This window comes from Bidens hawaiensis, unplaced genomic scaffold (assembly GCF_021521415.1).
Source record: "Bidens hawaiensis isolate Kalapana, Puna unplaced genomic scaffold, B.hawaiensis_p1.1 tig00046105_1, whole genome shotgun sequence".
NCBI lineage: Eukaryota > Viridiplantae > Streptophyta > Magnoliopsida > Asterales > Asteraceae > Bidens > Bidens hawaiensis.
The window spans coordinates 111878-129032 of NW_027498209.1; the positions used below are offsets into that span (position 1 = coordinate 111878).

The 17155-nt window shown below is 34.6% G+C and overlaps 2 protein-coding genes across 2 annotated transcripts; both read right to left on the reverse strand.

Moving 5' to 3' along the window:
* Nucleotides 1–3317: 3317 nt before the first annotated feature.
* Nucleotides 3318–6984, reverse strand: LOC143596145 (ubiquitin-conjugating enzyme E2 2-like). The gene is made up of 6 exons (XM_077074991.1): nucleotides 6907–6984; nucleotides 6642–6783; nucleotides 6503–6528; nucleotides 3946–4035; nucleotides 3689–3777; nucleotides 3318–3583 (listed from the first exon to the last, which is right to left on the reverse strand). Exons 2-6 carry the CDS (start codon nucleotides 6764–6766, stop codon nucleotides 3455–3457), a joined length of 459 nt encoding a protein of 152 aa, XP_076931106.1. The 5' UTR covers nucleotides 6767–6783; nucleotides 6907–6984; the 3' UTR covers nucleotides 3318–3454.
* Nucleotides 6985–12387: 5403 nt separating this feature from the next.
* LOC143596141 (plant cysteine oxidase 2-like) lies at nucleotides 12388–15820 on the reverse strand. The gene is made up of 5 exons (XM_077074988.1): nucleotides 15519–15820; nucleotides 14330–14448; nucleotides 14060–14222; nucleotides 13176–13427; nucleotides 12388–13083 (listed from the first exon to the last, which is right to left on the reverse strand). The coding sequence occupies exons 1-5, from the start codon at nucleotides 15703–15705 to the stop codon at nucleotides 12935–12937; spliced, it is 870 nt and encodes a 289-aa protein (XP_076931103.1). The 5' UTR covers nucleotides 15706–15820; the 3' UTR covers nucleotides 12388–12934.
* Between the last annotated feature and the right edge of the window lie 1335 nt (nucleotides 15821–17155).

Here is a 17155-nt window from a genome sequence, read left to right on the forward strand (position 1 = left end):
AAAGTTAAAAAATGAGTGTTCTTGAGTTTTTTTTTTGTGATGGAAATGAGAGGAGTATGAGGAGTTAGGATGGATTAAATTAATGTATTTTTCCAATAAGTTATCATCTCAAAAATGGGATGATTACTAAGGATAACTATTTTTTAACATAGTTATCCTTTCATTTCCTCTAATTTCCTTCCAACTCAATAACACACCTAATTAAAAAAAAATTTCTTCCATTCCCTTCCCTTTCTTATCCTTCCCTCTCCTTTCATTTTCTTTCATTGGTTAAAAAACTCAAGAACAATGCGTTATGGTTAGGATGGGTTTCTATGGTTGACTGGTTGTGTGTTTAATACTATTTAACAGGTTAGATGTTTTATCAAACCGAATAAATCGTTAACCGAACCATTAAACACCCCTATCTGAGTATGTTAAAGCAGTCGTGCCAAACGAAGACTCTTTTACCTTTGACGCCCCTTCTTCTACAAAATGGATTAACGAGATTAGGGTGATGTATGGAAGGAATTAACGCCCCCCATCCCACACTTGATCTAATAGTTTTACAGTTCTTTTTAATGTTGCATTTAAAATTTGCAATGTTATAACATGTATTAAAAAAGTTATATGATTCCTACATGCTAACATATTATTAACAACTCTCCAATCTCCATCATTATTCTTCGTTAAACTAGAATTTTTCAAACACACATGCTGCTTTATTGTTGCAATGTCACATAATATCTATTTATAAAGATAGAACACTCAATTATAAATTAAAGTATTACCTAACTCCTCGTTTTCAACCGGTTTGCTTTTCCTTATACTGTTATACATACAGCTTGTGTTTATAAATTATAACCAATTTAAAATAGAGAAGTGTGATAATTACATGCACGATTATATGTGAATAATGTGATGCACGAAAAATATTCACATGTAATGGAAGAGGATAGTAAATGCGGTTAAAGTATTGGATTATACCTTTATGTGCTCCAATAAAAAAGTACATACAAGTGTTTGTTTGGTTTGCATACTTGTTGACGATGTTTGTATCATCTAAGTATTTGGGTAATCGAGATTTAATTGGAAACCAAATGGGAATGAGAATATAAGTTGATATGAGTTAGGATGTGTAGGGTACACTCTCGTTCAATACTATTCTTATTTCATGCAACAACGAACCTGAGGGTTCAAAGAGGTTGCACCCCCTTGGTGAGGCAACACCCAAGGTCAAGGGCAACGTTCCTGGTGCGGGTCTTGCTGACTTCAAGTTGCATGGAGAAATGGTGGACTGGTGATTAGTGGAAACTTAGTGATGACTCATAAACAAACTTGATGTATGAATGACTAATCGGTGAGAACGGATGATTAGTGGAAATTGGTCGTTGGTAGCAACTTAGTTCAACAGTTGTAGAATAGTTGTCAATGGTAAGTGTGTGATAAATGACAACCTAATCACTAACAAGGTCTTTTAGTGGCTTTTCGAAATCCAAATAACATGTCTGTAAAACAAGCATCAACTGTAACGTCCACTTAAACGTTATAAAGGTTTAACACTTTGACTCCTATGCAAAGGAATCATGTGGTGTGATTATAACAACATATTTATATTCGTTTTTTAACATAGAAAAACATTTTGTTATTACATAAACTTTTATTATTTTGTCTAATTATTGATTTTGTATATCACGAAATATTTAAATATGAGTGTGAACTCTACATGTCTCAGACATCAATTTGTCACCAAATATCTATATTTCAATATTCATTTTATATGGTTAAATATATTTTCTCTATAATTTACAGGCATATATATTTTAAATTTGGTAACACTTACATGTTAATCCAAATGAGTGACCAACAATGACTAATGAACGGTCATATTAACATATCTTTACCATAAAAGTTGGTTATGGATAAGGTTACACACAAAAAAGTAAAATTTATAATTAAGTACAATGATCGGTAAATATAAAAGCTTTTAGAATAAATTCAGTTTTAGTAAGATCGGTCATTGTGGGTAATATTGGTGAGCGGCAAAGTGACATGGCCAACTTTAAAGCCGAACACATCGTGCCGGGCGGTAAAAGGGGTGTCGATAGCAGGTTAACTGGCGGAAATGGAGAAAAGGGCGAGGCCATGGGCTTTAACAAGGAAATGATAGATTTCAACCACAATAGAGCTTTAAAGAGAATTGTTTGTTAAAGTCTCACTTCCTGCAAGACAGTGACAATGACGTTTTAACTTGGGGTTTAAACCTTATTCAAAACAACCAACCTAATAATAAACTGAGTTGCTATGGATGCTTCCTGTAGCATTCAAAATGATGATTTATATTTAAGCAAGTACTACAATTATTTTCAACAAACATCATAATTACAAACTAATTAATTCAAGTTATGTTTACCTATTTTCTAAAGCGTACTCGAGTCCTTTAATTAAGCAAAGTAGCAAGTATGCAAGTGTTGTCAAAATTTGACTAGATACTATACGAAGTTGTGTTTATTTTCTTTTCTATATTCTAGTTTAAATTTGTTAAGAAAAGAGTTGTATTTAAAACATAGTTATTTTGTATCATAAGCCATACAAGTATCTGTAAACGGTACCAATATCGTGAGGAATATGAACCAAAGTGATGAGAAAAAATGTTTATATGACTTTATGCTGATTTTGACTCAATTTTCATGATTAAATACATCGATAATGTATTTACTATTTAATACATCAGTATATTTGTAGTAGTCTCCTATTTCTTCCTATTTTTCATAGAAACATTATATAAAATCATATACTGTTTATAAATATGATTTATATTTTTCGAATGGACTTAAAGAGAAAAATGGATGATGTTATTTATTCTAAAATAATTATCCTTGCATGTATGATGCATCCTAATAGCAAGATAATGAAGAGAGAAAAAAAAAGAAAAGAATTAAATGCAAAATGTCGATCATATGATTAAAGTTACTTTAAAATATATATATTAAGTAGTGAGGTACATGATTATTTAAAGACCGAAACAAAGACAGCAAGAAGCATTGAGGGGTTGGTTAGCTTGTCACCATCATTGCCCATTCATTCTTCTTAATAAGACGTTACATACCTTTTCCCATGTCAAATAAAATAAGCACATCCATATTTTTACGTAGAGAATATAACTTAAATAGTATATTTACAAAAAATAAAATTAAAAAAATAATATATTAGATATTGTAGAAATATAAGTTTCAAAAAATATTGTAGAAAAAACTAATATATATTTGAATCAGAGACTATATATGAAGTTATGAACAGCCTCACAAATATTAAAGTTCATTTAGAAATGTCATTACTTAAAACGTAAAAGAAGCTTAGTACTTTCAAACCAACATAGTTTCCACAACACTCGTTATTACTGCGGTTTTCAGATTGCGAATATTACAGACCACAAGTAGCTTTGGAGACATGAACCAACCACCGTCATCTTAACTTAGTCAGCAGTCCAGCTCTGCTCCACAACTTCTCTCACTTTTCTGTTATACTCGCGCTTATTCTCGCTAAACAACCGTGCTGCTTCCGAGTTCGCAGGTGAGTTCGGGTTTGGGTCACAGAGCAACGACTGGTATCATTGGATTTGAAAACAAATTGTTAAAATATAATCAAAGTCAAACACTGTTGACCAACTTTTAGTAACTATTTATAGAAAACATAAAAATGGAAGAACCTGAATTGAGGTCAGAATAGCAGCAACATCATAAATTGGACTCCATTGATTTTGAAGGATGTCCAAGCATATGCTTCCATCAGCATAAACTGGTACACAACAAAAAAACAAACAGTACATGAATATAAGGTTCATGAAAGCTATTGAATTATAACTTAACATACATCGTTCTTCATGATTATATATCATAAATTTCGTAAACAAATTCAAGTCTCTGAACTCTGAAGAACCTAATTAAGTTTTAGTTAATCACTTACTGTTTGGATGAAACATCCGAGAAATGAAGCGCACTGTTGGAGGCTTATTCGGATAATCTTCTGAAAACTGAAGCGTCAACTTAAACGTACCTGAGTTGACACACATTTGTTGTCAACAAATACAATAATGCAACATATCAACAAGATATAAACTATACAGAATTACAGACAGAAAAAAAACCTAAAATGTCAGCTAAATAACAGAACGCCTACAAAAACGTCAGCAAACATCTCACGGATAATTAAAAACACTGTTCAGGTGATGTGATTCTTCATCAATTTATCAAAGAAAGATGCCAGATAAAAAACAGAGAGATAGAATGATAGAGACAATTCTTTAAATAATCCAGAGTAAACACTTACAGCTGCTAAGATAGCAAAACAAAAAAGAAGCAACAGAAACAAACCACTGCCACTAAAACACTAACAACTAACCTACCGCAACATGGAGGAGACAGAAGAATTAAAGACAGTATCCATGCATGGAAATGACTACGTGGATATGGGAACCAAAGGATTGACTGCTGGGTCACCAATGGATAATGGCACGTATCATCATCGATCACATCCAGGACAAAAATGCATACAACAACCACACCCAGTAAATCTAAATCCCACCCATAGCGAAGCTATTGGTAGGGTCTGGGAAGGGCAGGATGTAACATGTAAGCAAACCTTGCCTCTATCCCTGTGGATAGAGAAACTGCACTGCTTCCAAACAGACCCCGGCGCCATGCCAAACAGACCACTAAACAAAAGTAAAATGTAAAATACATATACGAAGCTACCAATGACTGATGAAATTGAAAAAGAGTAGACCAAACAGGCCACGTGCAGCAACCTATGCTGTAGAAAAATCTAAGCCCCTAGACAAAGCTAAAACCAGTGTTGCAAAAATCGCTAGTCGGTGGTCGGGCGGTGGGGTGGGGACTAGCGATTAATCGGGATTAGTCGAGATTAATCGGGATTAATCGGATCGGACTTTAATGTATATTTTTCAGTTTTATACACACACACACATTTTTATAAGTAATTTTCAGTTTTATACATACAAAAACATATTTTGGCCGGAAATTAGCTGGAATCTCGCTGGAAACCGCTAATTTTTGCTACAATCTCGCCGGAAATAGTTGATTTGGGTCGGAATCTCGCCGGAAACCACTAATTTTGGTCGGAATCTCGTCGAAATCGTCGATTTTGGTCGGATTTGACCGTTAACCGATTAATTGGCCGACTAGCCCAAAACTAATCAGTGAAGTGGGGACTAGCGATTAATCGGGGATTAATCGTTGCCTAGTCGGGATTTTTGCAACACTGGCTAAAACCACAAATGACCCTTCCCCTAAAAGTCCTTAACCTTAATCCTACGTCTCCACGAACACCACTAACCAGGATCATGTCCTCAGATAAGCGCAATTCTATCAAATCCTGCCTAATCCGATCATCCCAAGTGAGTTTGAATCTGTCACCACTCCTCCCCTCTACAATAAGGGTTTCCACCACCGTAACCGATGTTGTCTCATGCCTCTTCTTCACATGCCCAAGCCATCTCAACCTCCACACCCTTATTTTATCCAATATACTAGTTACCCCTAACCATTCCCTAAAAACCTCATTTCTAATCCGATCCAACCTAAAACCTTTTCCTAAAAACCTTAGGACACATTCATATTAAAAGAAAAAACAGTTAGCATTTATGAAAAACTCTACCTCAAATTATACAGAAAAATTCTTAAAACCTAAAGGGTCAGTTAAATAACAGAAGAATGCCTACAAAACTTCAGCAAACATCTCATGGGTAATTAAAAACACTGTTCAGATGATGTGGTTCTTGCTCAATTTATCAAAGAAAAAAGATGCCAGGTAATAAAAATAGAGATATAGAGACAATTCTTTAATACTTCATCAATAATCCAAAGTAGACTATTACGATTGCTAATAGCAAAACCAAAAAGAAGTGAAATAAACTACTGCCACTAAAACATTAACAATTAACCTACTGCAATGGAGGAAATAAAAGATTTAAAGACAGAATACATGCATGGAAACGGCTATGCAGGTATTGGAACAAAAGGACGGACTACGTGGGACATGAGTCACCAATATATAATGGCACGTATCATCAGACTAACAGTATGTCGATCACATTCAGAACAAATATGCAAATTTAAAATAACATACCAGTTAGCATACATGAACTTCAAAAATAAAGAATAATAAGACTATTAAGAGTAAACTACTAAATATATGAATCTTTTTTACTTGAAGCCTACATGTAGAATGCTTAATTAAAGAGCGTCCGTAACATATTTAGCCCCTGCTTCTATGATGATACTATTAAAAAACACTTTTCGGTCATGTATTATTAAAATAAATAAATAACTATCATGCAGACATTTATTTTCTCCGTTGGTCCGGTTCATACTCTGTAACCTAGCTTTAATCCTCTCTTTAGTTCTATTCAATAACAATATACATATTTCTATTCTACATACATATAAGCAGTTATACAACCATACAAACTAAAACATGCAAAGCATCTTCTAATCTAACTCACCTCCGTCCCACGGGGTATCATCCGGCCTGCAAACGCAAACACAGTCATCAGTAAACACTAATAAATCTTTAGCTCCTCCTAAAGTATAACAATAATATTATCATCAAACAAACAAACAAACAATGAACCAAAGGCATACCCAAATATAACAGCATTCCAAAGCATAATATTATTATCATAAGGAGCACCACTGATTCCAGCTGGAGGGTCTTGCTGCAACCTCTTGAAATCCCTCATCAATCTCTTCCGTGACGGCGTTGACATCTTTCCTTCTATGTCAACTGTTGTTTATTACCCAATTCAACAAACAATTAATCAAACCCACAATAATAATAATTAAAAAACCCTAGATCTATAAAATAATAAAACAATCATAATAGGGTTTTGTTAATTGATGCGATTACTTGGTGGTGGTGGTGACGTGGGTCGTCCCCAAAATTGAAGACTTCGATCACAGGAGGAAAATGAAGGAGATTCAATGACGCGTCATATGTAAGCTGATGGGTCTCTTTCTTTTTATTTTGTCTCTATCTATATCTATATGTATGTTGATGATAATGATGATGATAAATGGAAAATATCTTTTCTTAAGTAATTAATTATAGAAAGTTAATCATGTTGGGGGCTCTTTTTAGTAATTTTTAGGTTTGGGATCCAGATGTTCGTGTGTATTCATTTAACTTTAACTGAATACGTGATTGAACGTGAAGAAGTAAACAAATGAGGTATTTAATGTAATCGTAAAGGACGGAAAGTGCAATCCAGTCTTTGGATTTTTTTAGGCCTTGACGAACTAACTTTGATCGAATAAATGATCGAACGTGAACGGTTAAGCAAAATGAGGTTTTCTAGTTTGTGTTTGTTCTTTTAAGAAATTAAGTGTGTTAGTGTTGCTTTATCCATTCAAGGCGGTTGTGGTAAAGTGTCGGTGTGGGGTGGACGACCTTGACGGGCCTGTTCCTACTAGAGACCCAAAAATTTCAATTATTTGGTATTTATATATATACATAAATTATTTAAAACAATAACCTTTACACAATTGAGAAAACAAAATAGTTTTAACCAACTAAATTTTTATAAAACCCAGCAAGCATATTAGTATCTTATATTTAGCCTACTAACCAACTAAAACCTAACAAACATAGCTCATTAACCAATTTAAAACCCAATACACATTTTTATTAGGATAAACGGAGTGCCCATGGGAGTAGGTGACGGGTGCATCGGAGTATGACCCGTAATTGAGCGTAAATGTGTTAAACATCTATGTTTTAATTGTTATATTGTTATAACTAGATAACTACGGTTATATGGTCAAATGCAGGTTAGAAGGAGGTTTTGGAGCAACTATGGCATGCAAGGAGGCAACCGAAGGAACCGGAAAAACGAGAGCAACCAAATGGTTAAAATTGAAGACGGTGAAAACGAAGACCACCGTGGCCCACGGTCCAGACCGTGGGTCACGGTCAACTTGTACCAAAACTGGCAGTACTCACTGTACCGTGCCATTCTGGGGACCGTGGCCTGGACCGTGGCCAACGGTCCGAGTCGTAACTGCCGAATTTTTTTTTCCTTTTAGTCCGTTTTTGGGTGTCTTTTGAGATATCTTTCACTTGGAATAGGGCTAGGGCGATTTTTTGAGGTGCAAAACAATATTTTTGGTGATCGTAATCATTGGTTTGTGTCTTTGATTCCTATGAATAATACAATTGAAGTGATGATGATCCACCATACCATGAGTGGCTAATTCCACTTGCGATCATCTTAGATGTAAGGTTTAATTGATACACTATGTTATGCTTGAATTTCTAAATAATAACTTTGCAATATTTGTTTGGTTGTTATGGTGATTGAATAATTGTTTTTAAATTGTTGCTTGTGTTTGATCATAATATAAACTGTACGTTCTTAGTGCCATTGGGAATCGAGATATCATGGGAGGAATTAGGGTTGAATATTAGTTAATTGATTATTGGATAACAACCTTGCATTATATTAATCCAAGTACTTAGTTCCCTTTTATCATAAACAAGTAATCAAACATGAACTATGTCTATGTAGTTCTTTCTAATAAGCATGAACATTAGTGTTGATTTAAACCTGAAATTTAGGATGATCGCTTTCTCTTAATCGGTTTATTAATCTTAATCATTGTTTGCAAATTATTTTATTTCTTTTTCGTTAATCAAATCCAATCAATCAAAATCTGAATTTACTTTTTATGCAATTTAGTTTAATATAATTGTCTGTTAAAGCTACTAGTAAACACACATTCCTCGACACCCACAAACTAACCAACCAACACAATTGTGCCCACCAATACTTAATTCACCTACTCAACATCATTCACATTGCCACCTATTTCCAACCTCTTTCCTAATTTTGGTCCATCATCATCCCAACAATACCAACCACCTCTATGTCAACAAGAACCACCTATAGTGCATACCACTCCAATTTTTCAACAACCACAATCAAGTTACCAATATCAACCACTTCCTTTTATGCAATCTTCAAGAACACAAGGTGATGGTTATGGTGATGGGTTTGAAAGGGAGTTCGAGAGATATGAAGAGGAAGGTTATTACACGGGAGGTGATGGAAATCAAAGGGTGAATAAAGGGAATTTTGCTTATGCTCAAAGGCAATAAACGGAACCGGTTCAGGTATTTGGTAGACAACCACCACAAGTTGTACAACAACAAGTTCAACCACCACCGGTTGTCCAACAACAAGTTCCTCTACAAAGGCAACAAGAGCAACAATTTCAACAACAAATGCCCCAACCACAATTTCAATAATATGCATCTCCAAGGCCCATGTATAGGAAAATGGGTCAACCAAGAGCACCATTGGGGGTACCAAAAAGACATGCAAGAAAAATGGTAAGGGGGATTGATTGAAGCTCATTTTCGACCGGTCATCACTAATAATCCATATCCTGTGGCTATTGCTTAAAATCAACAAGGAAGGACATTTGAGGTTAGAACCAATTCACTCCAAAGTCTACCAAAGTATAAGGGATTGGCAACAGAAGAACCTTATTTCCATTTGGAGGCGGATGACTCCATTTGCAACACGATAGGGGGTCAAGGTTTTTCATCGGATGAGGTTAAGTTAGTCTTATTTCAATTTTCTTTGGAAGATAAGGCGAAAAGATGGTTTTACACATTGCCTTTCGCATCAATTTATACTTGGACCGAGATGCAACAAAGGTTTTTGGAAGAGTTTTATACGGCTTAAAAGACCAATGATGCAAGACGAAGTTTGAGAACTTTCCAACAACAATCGGGTGAGATGTTTCATGAAGTATTTGAATGGTTTAATATGAAGCATCAGCCAAACAGTTTTAGTCGCGTTTTAAGAGCGCCCTTCAAAATAAGTAAATGTGTCTTTGACACCAACAGTTTTGTTCCCATTGTGCTTGTCCTTGATAACCTTTTCTTTACCCCAGGCTCTCTAAAAACAAGGGCTCGCGTCTCGTCTAGGACGCTTACCAGCGTTGTGCTTCCTCCCACTCGATGAAATAAAATACCATACCTCTTCGGTGGCTTCAGGGTAATTTGTAATATAACATCTAATTAGATCATATCAAGGCAACATATTATTTGGATAATCGTAATGTAATTGCTGGAAACTCAATATAAAACATATTAGTCATTAACGAAAAACATCAAACGCTCAAATTAAAAAAGTTATTATAAAAAAAACTACAATATTATCTAGTGTAACAGCAGATGTTATTAGATTATCTGATCTGAAAATCAGGAAAATAACAAGGTTTTTGTTGTAATTTTATATATACTTCATATTAATTCAAGAGGCATTTAGATTAATGAAGTTTATAGTTAAAAGATCACGAATCTTCCACGACACTTCAGATTTTATTATTATTAGAGTAAGATCTTTGTAATAGTAACTAGGTTTAACTTGTGCAAGTGATTCATTGATTCTTTGAATCTAACAGTTAAGTTTTGATATATATGAAGTGGGTTTAGACTAAGAAATTTAGCAAATGTTTAAATTTTAAATTCTGATCAGAAATATAAAGAAAAATTACAATTTAGTGCAACTATTGCATGCATGATTATCACCTATTGATGGGCATTCGTAACCTTCATGCTCCAACTTGAGAGGAAATATAGAAAATAAATGATTTTCGGTTTATATTGTTTTTAATATTCTTGATTGAGTTGCTTTAATTTAGGTCCATTATTAGGCTTGATTATTTCCTTCTGATGTATTAATGTGTGCATCGGAGTATGACCCATAATTGAGCGTAAATGTGTTAAACACCAATGTTTTAGTTGTTATATTGTTAGAACTAGACAACTACGGTTGTATGGTAAAATGCAAGTTAGAAGGAGGTTTTGGAGCAACTATGGCATGCAAGGAGACAACCGAAGGAACCGGAAAGGCGAGAGGAACCAAATGGTTAACATTGAAGACGGTGACAACGAAGACCACCGTGGCCCACGGTCTAGACCGTGGGCTACGGTCAACTTGTACCAAAACTGGCAGTACTCACCGTACCATGCCATTCTGGGGACCGTGGCCCACGGTCCGAGTCGTAACTGTCAAATTTGTTCTTCTTTTTAGTCCGTTTTTTGGTGTTTGTTGAGATATATTTCACTTAGGAACAGGGCTAGGGCGATTTTTTGAGGTGCAAAACAATATTTTGGGTGATTGCAACTATTGGTTTGTGTATTTGATTCATATGAACAATACAATTAAAGTAATAATGATTCACCATACCATGAGTGGCTAATTTCATTGGTGATCATCTTGGATGTAAGGTTTAATTGATACATTATGTTATGCTTGAATTTCTAGAATAATAACTTTGCAATATTTGTTTTGTTGTTATGGTGATTGAATAATTGTTTGCAAATTGTTGCTTGTGTTTGATCATAATCTATATTATACGTTCTTGGTCCCATTGGCAATCGAGATATCATGGGAGGAATTAAGGTTGAATATTAGTTAATTGATTATTGGGTAACAACTTTGCATTATATTAATCCAAGTATACTTAGTTCCCTTTTATCACAAACAAGTAATCAAACATGAACCATGTCTATTTAGTTCTTTCTAGTAAGCATGAACATTAGTGTTGATTTAAACCTGCAATCTAGGATGATCGCTTTCTATTGATTTATTAATCTTAATCATTGTTTGTAATTTATTTTATTTCTTTTAGTTAAGCAAATCCAATCAATCAAAATCTGAATTTTCTTTATATTTAATTTAGTTTAATTTAATTATTTGTTAAAGCTACTAGTAAATACGCATTCCACAAACTCTCTGTGTTCGACATCCACTTACTGCTATCTAATTAGTTGTATTTGGTTTATTTTTTAGTGAGACTTCGACCTCACGTCAAATTTTGGCATTGTCTGTTAAAGCTACTAGTAAACACGCATTCCACAAACTCTCTGTATTCAACACCCACTTACTGCTATCTAATTAGTTGTATTTGGTTTATTCTCGAGTGAGACTTCGACCTCACGTCAGTAGGCTCAGGATCGCCATGAACACGATCACCTATCCTCCGGGCCCGACAAATACACCCCTGCCCGGGGTCACCACACCAATTCGGGAATGAGACAAAGAAGAAAAACAGTGGGAGGCGGAGTAAATCAGGTCCGAATGGCTTGGGATGGTCTAGTACACCACCATGCCTCTTTCAGGGGCGGAACAAGATGATCGGGGGTGGGATGGACACCCCGTTCACACTTAGCATTGAGAAAACTTTTGGGTTGTAAGACAACTAGTAAATAGACCGGAAGAAATATCAGCGATATCGCTATATAATCACAAATACACGTTATAAGAGTCCGAATGAACGTTAGATCACCATAACAAAGACAAAAATAGTAGAAGCAAAAACCACCAACACTAGACTTAGTTCATCGTCAATAGCCCAACTACTTCAACACAACATCAACAGATAAAAATTAAAATGATGATAAGATAGAAGACTAATTTATATTCAAATCACGTAAAGGAAAAACATCTATTTCAAATTGTCTCCCCTAAAGTAGAACCAAACCAAATCTAGTAAATTATCAACAAACATTATCGTACGGTACTAAACACTCCAATCACAAAACAAGCATGTTTCTTTTAAAAACAATTCAAGAAAAGGACGTTTTTATGCTAAATACTTTAGAAAGACACAGAACGACCAAACTTGTACCTCATGCAACTTGTATTGTACTTTAATTTGGTCGTTCCAACTCAACAAAACAAAACATGTATCCTAATATTATAAGGTTATCATTATGCTCAAAATATATACAAGATCTTCATAGAAGAGTCAAAAGCAAACCAAAAGCATAATCTTTACCAACAAATCCTAAAACAAAACAAATTAAAAAAAAAACACACAAAGTTTCTGTTTTGTACTGGCATTTTAACATTTGATGATTTCTACTCTTTCTCGACTATATTCGGCCCGTTGTAGAGTGCTCCAACCATGGATAAGCTAGCGGGCTTATCTATCTCTTCAAGCCATGCATAGCCCTTAGTCTTCTCATCATCAGCAATCCGTTTACCATTGGTTCCCTGCTTATCATCGGCTGTCGTATGATTGAAAAGTTAATATTTTTACGAGTGTTATAATTTTAGAGAAGTGGGAATTGGTTAATTAGTGAGGGATAAAATAATAAACCTGCAAAGTTAGTGAACGGATGAGTACGATAGTATTGGCAGTGGCGGCCTTCGGGATCACAGTATGGCGGGCCCAGAACATCAAGAACAGCACATGATGTTATTGCTCTGAAGCAATGCATGTTACCACCATCCGTTGGATAAAGAATTGATGTGTCACATGGGGCAGCGAAGTCAGAGTTGACTATGAGTTTCGCCAAACGTACGCTTACGGTTCCCGCTTCACCTGATATCACACTGGTTCCCGTTTCACCTGATACAAACATGGGCTTTGTGAGGTTTAAGCCATGATTCCAAAGTGAATAGAAAGTTGGACGAAAATGTGTTACAGGTCAACCCAACCCGGTATTGACCAACACATGCTTGTTTGTCTCACACCCAACCCGTTTAAAAGTTTAAACCAACACCAGCCTATATGGCTCGTTTTGACCAAAGCGTAAGTGGCCAGCAGCAACCTGTTTTGACCAAAACTTGCCTTTTGTTTCAGGTCAACCCAACCCGTTTGACCAACACCTACTATAGCCCACACTCAATCCGTTTTGACCAAAACTTGCCTATTTTATTCAAGTCAACCCAATCGGTTTTGGCTTAGAACCCCCACCCCCCCCCCCCCCCCGGCCCACCAACACACAAAAAAAAACTATATCCCCATAAAGCATTGCTTAAAATATTTATAGGTTTAAATCCCACAGTGGTGTTTTTTTTTTGATAGATTATTTAAAGTTGGGTGACAATTTACACATGTTATCCACATATTGTCCATTTTTACTGCTATCTAAGACTCTTAAGTCTTCTCACATGAACGAAGTTACTGCTATAAAAGTCACAATATGGCAGAAAACGTAAACAACAGTTAAAAAAATATGTGTCTAGTTAAGTACTCACTCTCAGATGACTCAGCTTCAGGGGTAGAGCTTGAAGCAACATCATCCACCCAATCATATGCCTTGATGTGCATAGTTCCAAACAGAAGCTTACTGAAAACCGTCATCTGGGGGTGGTTGTGGAGCGGTATAACACCCGATGGTGGCAGTAGAAATATTCCAATCTGAAAAGATGATACTACTTGTTTTAGTTTTAAGTCATAGTGAACCACTGATGACTGAACCATTTCTTGAAAATGTGTAGCCGGTAAATTTGTCACAGAAAACGTACCGAAAATTTGTCACAGTCGGTAAGGTGTAGGTATGTGATTTTAGGAAATTCCTCGGTTTCTTCAACCTTGAAAAATGGCATATTGGGCTGTACACCAACATCATGTTCAGTCATTCCGTCTGCAAAAAGATAACTAATTAGGACAAACCCGATGCACTAGGCTCCCGCATGTGTGGGGTCCGGCATTTCCGGGCCAACTTGGGCCTAATGTGCGTGTCCTTAATCTACAATCCAGCAGAAATGCAGAATAGTGTGTTTCCACAACTCGAACTCGTGACGTGGTAAAAAAGATAGATAAAAAAATAAAAAAAATCCAACCGCTAAATCTTATGTTTTACACCTTTTGATTTGATTAACGTATTTATCACGTCATAAATACAGTTGGCACACTATAAATATGGTCGGCACATTATAAATACGGTCGGCACGTTATAAATTCCGTCTTATCATACATTTAAAAAAAGAAAAGAAAAGTGATAAAGCTTTAAGCGGTTCACCACCGAAAGACACATAATCTTCATTTAATCCACCGCTAAAGTAATACACGGCAACCCGCTCATATTGACAAGTGTCAAAAATGCATGTTTCTGTCAAATGATTTATTCTAATTTTCAAGAAAATTAAATGGATACCATTACAAGCATCAGGTTGTTAGATTAAGATATTAATTAGGTGTGCAAAATACCATATTAAACAAAGCATAAAAAATTAAAAAATTCTATATGTTTCATCATTTTCACTTTCATACAACAGGGCATTCTTGGTCAAAATTGGATTAATTACAAAAAAGTCAACTAAAAAGTCAACCAGACATCAAATTGAACATACTCATTGAAAAGACAGCAAAAGTACATCTAACCCCTGAAATCACCCACTGAGATTCAAATTCAACACCCTTTAATTGTACTTAACAAAATTCAAATAAATATATCATTATATTATCAATCAAGAAATTAACTTTCAAAAGTCTCCTAATAGTCCCAGATGCAAAAACTGTCAAGTTGCATATTAACATTCAATATTAGACATAAAACTACATAAACTCAATGAAAAGATAGCAAAACTTTATGCAACCCTCACATTTAAATTAATAAAAATTTAAACTTTCATAGCAAAAACTGCAAAGATGCATATGGGTATTCATATAAACCAAGATTCATAAAAAAAAAAAAAAAAAAAAAAAACTTACTTAAAATGTCTTTAAGGCGTTGAACACCATCAGCAGACGGAATAACACCAGGGCCACAGTCAGCAAAAACATCTGTGCATGCATCATAAAGCTTCTGAACAGCTGCAACTTTCTTATGCCTTGTTCTCCTCTTCTTCCGTTCACTTGACATGTTCCCCATACCCATTTGTATATTATTCATAAACATGCACTAATCCAACACCCCAAATTAAATTTATTTATTTTTTAAAAAAAAACCCGGCAATTTAACGATATTCTGAAATGGGTGTATTTAAAAAATAACCCACAAAAAGGTTAACAAACTGTGTGTTGGTTAAAATGAGAAGTAGAAAAACATGTTAGTTTGAGTTTAAAAGTTTGTTGTGAAGGAATGAAGTACATGTGTGTTTGGGTACGATGGAAACCATGAAGCTGACGATGAAAGAGATAGAGATTAAAAGAAAAGAAAGGTGGTTTTTGATTTGGTCCGAAAGATATAATAATAATAATAATAATAATAATAATAATAAGTTTTTGATTTGGAAGAAGAAGAAGAAGAAGAGGAAGAGGAAGAGGAAGAGGAAGGAATGAATACCAGGGGCAAGCAAGGTTTTGGTTTTCCAGTGGGCTGTTCCAACCCCGGATTCAGTATTTATGTGTGTCACGTTCAACCTTACTTATTATTATTATTATTAAACTTAACTTATTATTATTGTTTTTATTCATTATTATATTAAAACTTTATCTCTTAATCACGGGAATTTTTTTACGTTATTCGTTCATAATATTTATATATTTTTTGAATTTTAATTTTATTTATTATACAAAATTAATAATATACTTAGGTATTTTTATAATAAAATGGTTTCACAAATAAATGAAATGTTATAATCCGGTTTAAAAGTTATTTGAGTTTGTTGAGACTCATGACCCGCTTATTTTTTTTTACTATAATTTTTTAATTATAAATAATATATATATTTTTTTAAAGAAATCGTATATTAATTTTTAATATATCTCTATTTTATAGGATTAACATATCAAATATTTGGTGAGGTTAATTTTTAATATAATGAGATGTTATAACTTGTTTAAAGGATATCTGGCTTTGGTGAGACTCATACCCGTGAACTCGGGTCAAATGCATGAGAAACCTCCATTTACAAATAATGCAATCTGATGACTTGAGAGAATGTAGAGAACAACCATAGAGCTTTTAATGGTTTCGTTTATATATATTATAGATTGTATGGTTTTTTCTTTTTATTTATTTACTGCTTTTTAAGTTTTAGAGAAAATGATTAAGATGTTCATATATGTCAGAATTTTTTTTATTAAAAAACTGTCTAGGTACTCCGTACAGGGTAACCCAATAGCAAAAGGTCCACTGGTGGTAAATTCCTTAAGCGCCTAACCCAGCCGTATGTAGGGCTGTCACTTTTACCCAAAACCCAACCAGAGAAAACCCGAACCAGAACTAACCCGACCCAAAAAACCTAAACCCGAAAAAGAAAACTAACCTGAACCCGAACCCGAACCGAAGTAATTCCGGTTGATTCTTGGGTCTAAAATTTGTACTTCGGGTTAACCGAAACACCCGAATAACCTTTTAGTTTTAAAGCTGAATATCTTTCTAGGTGTAATAATATTAACGTTAT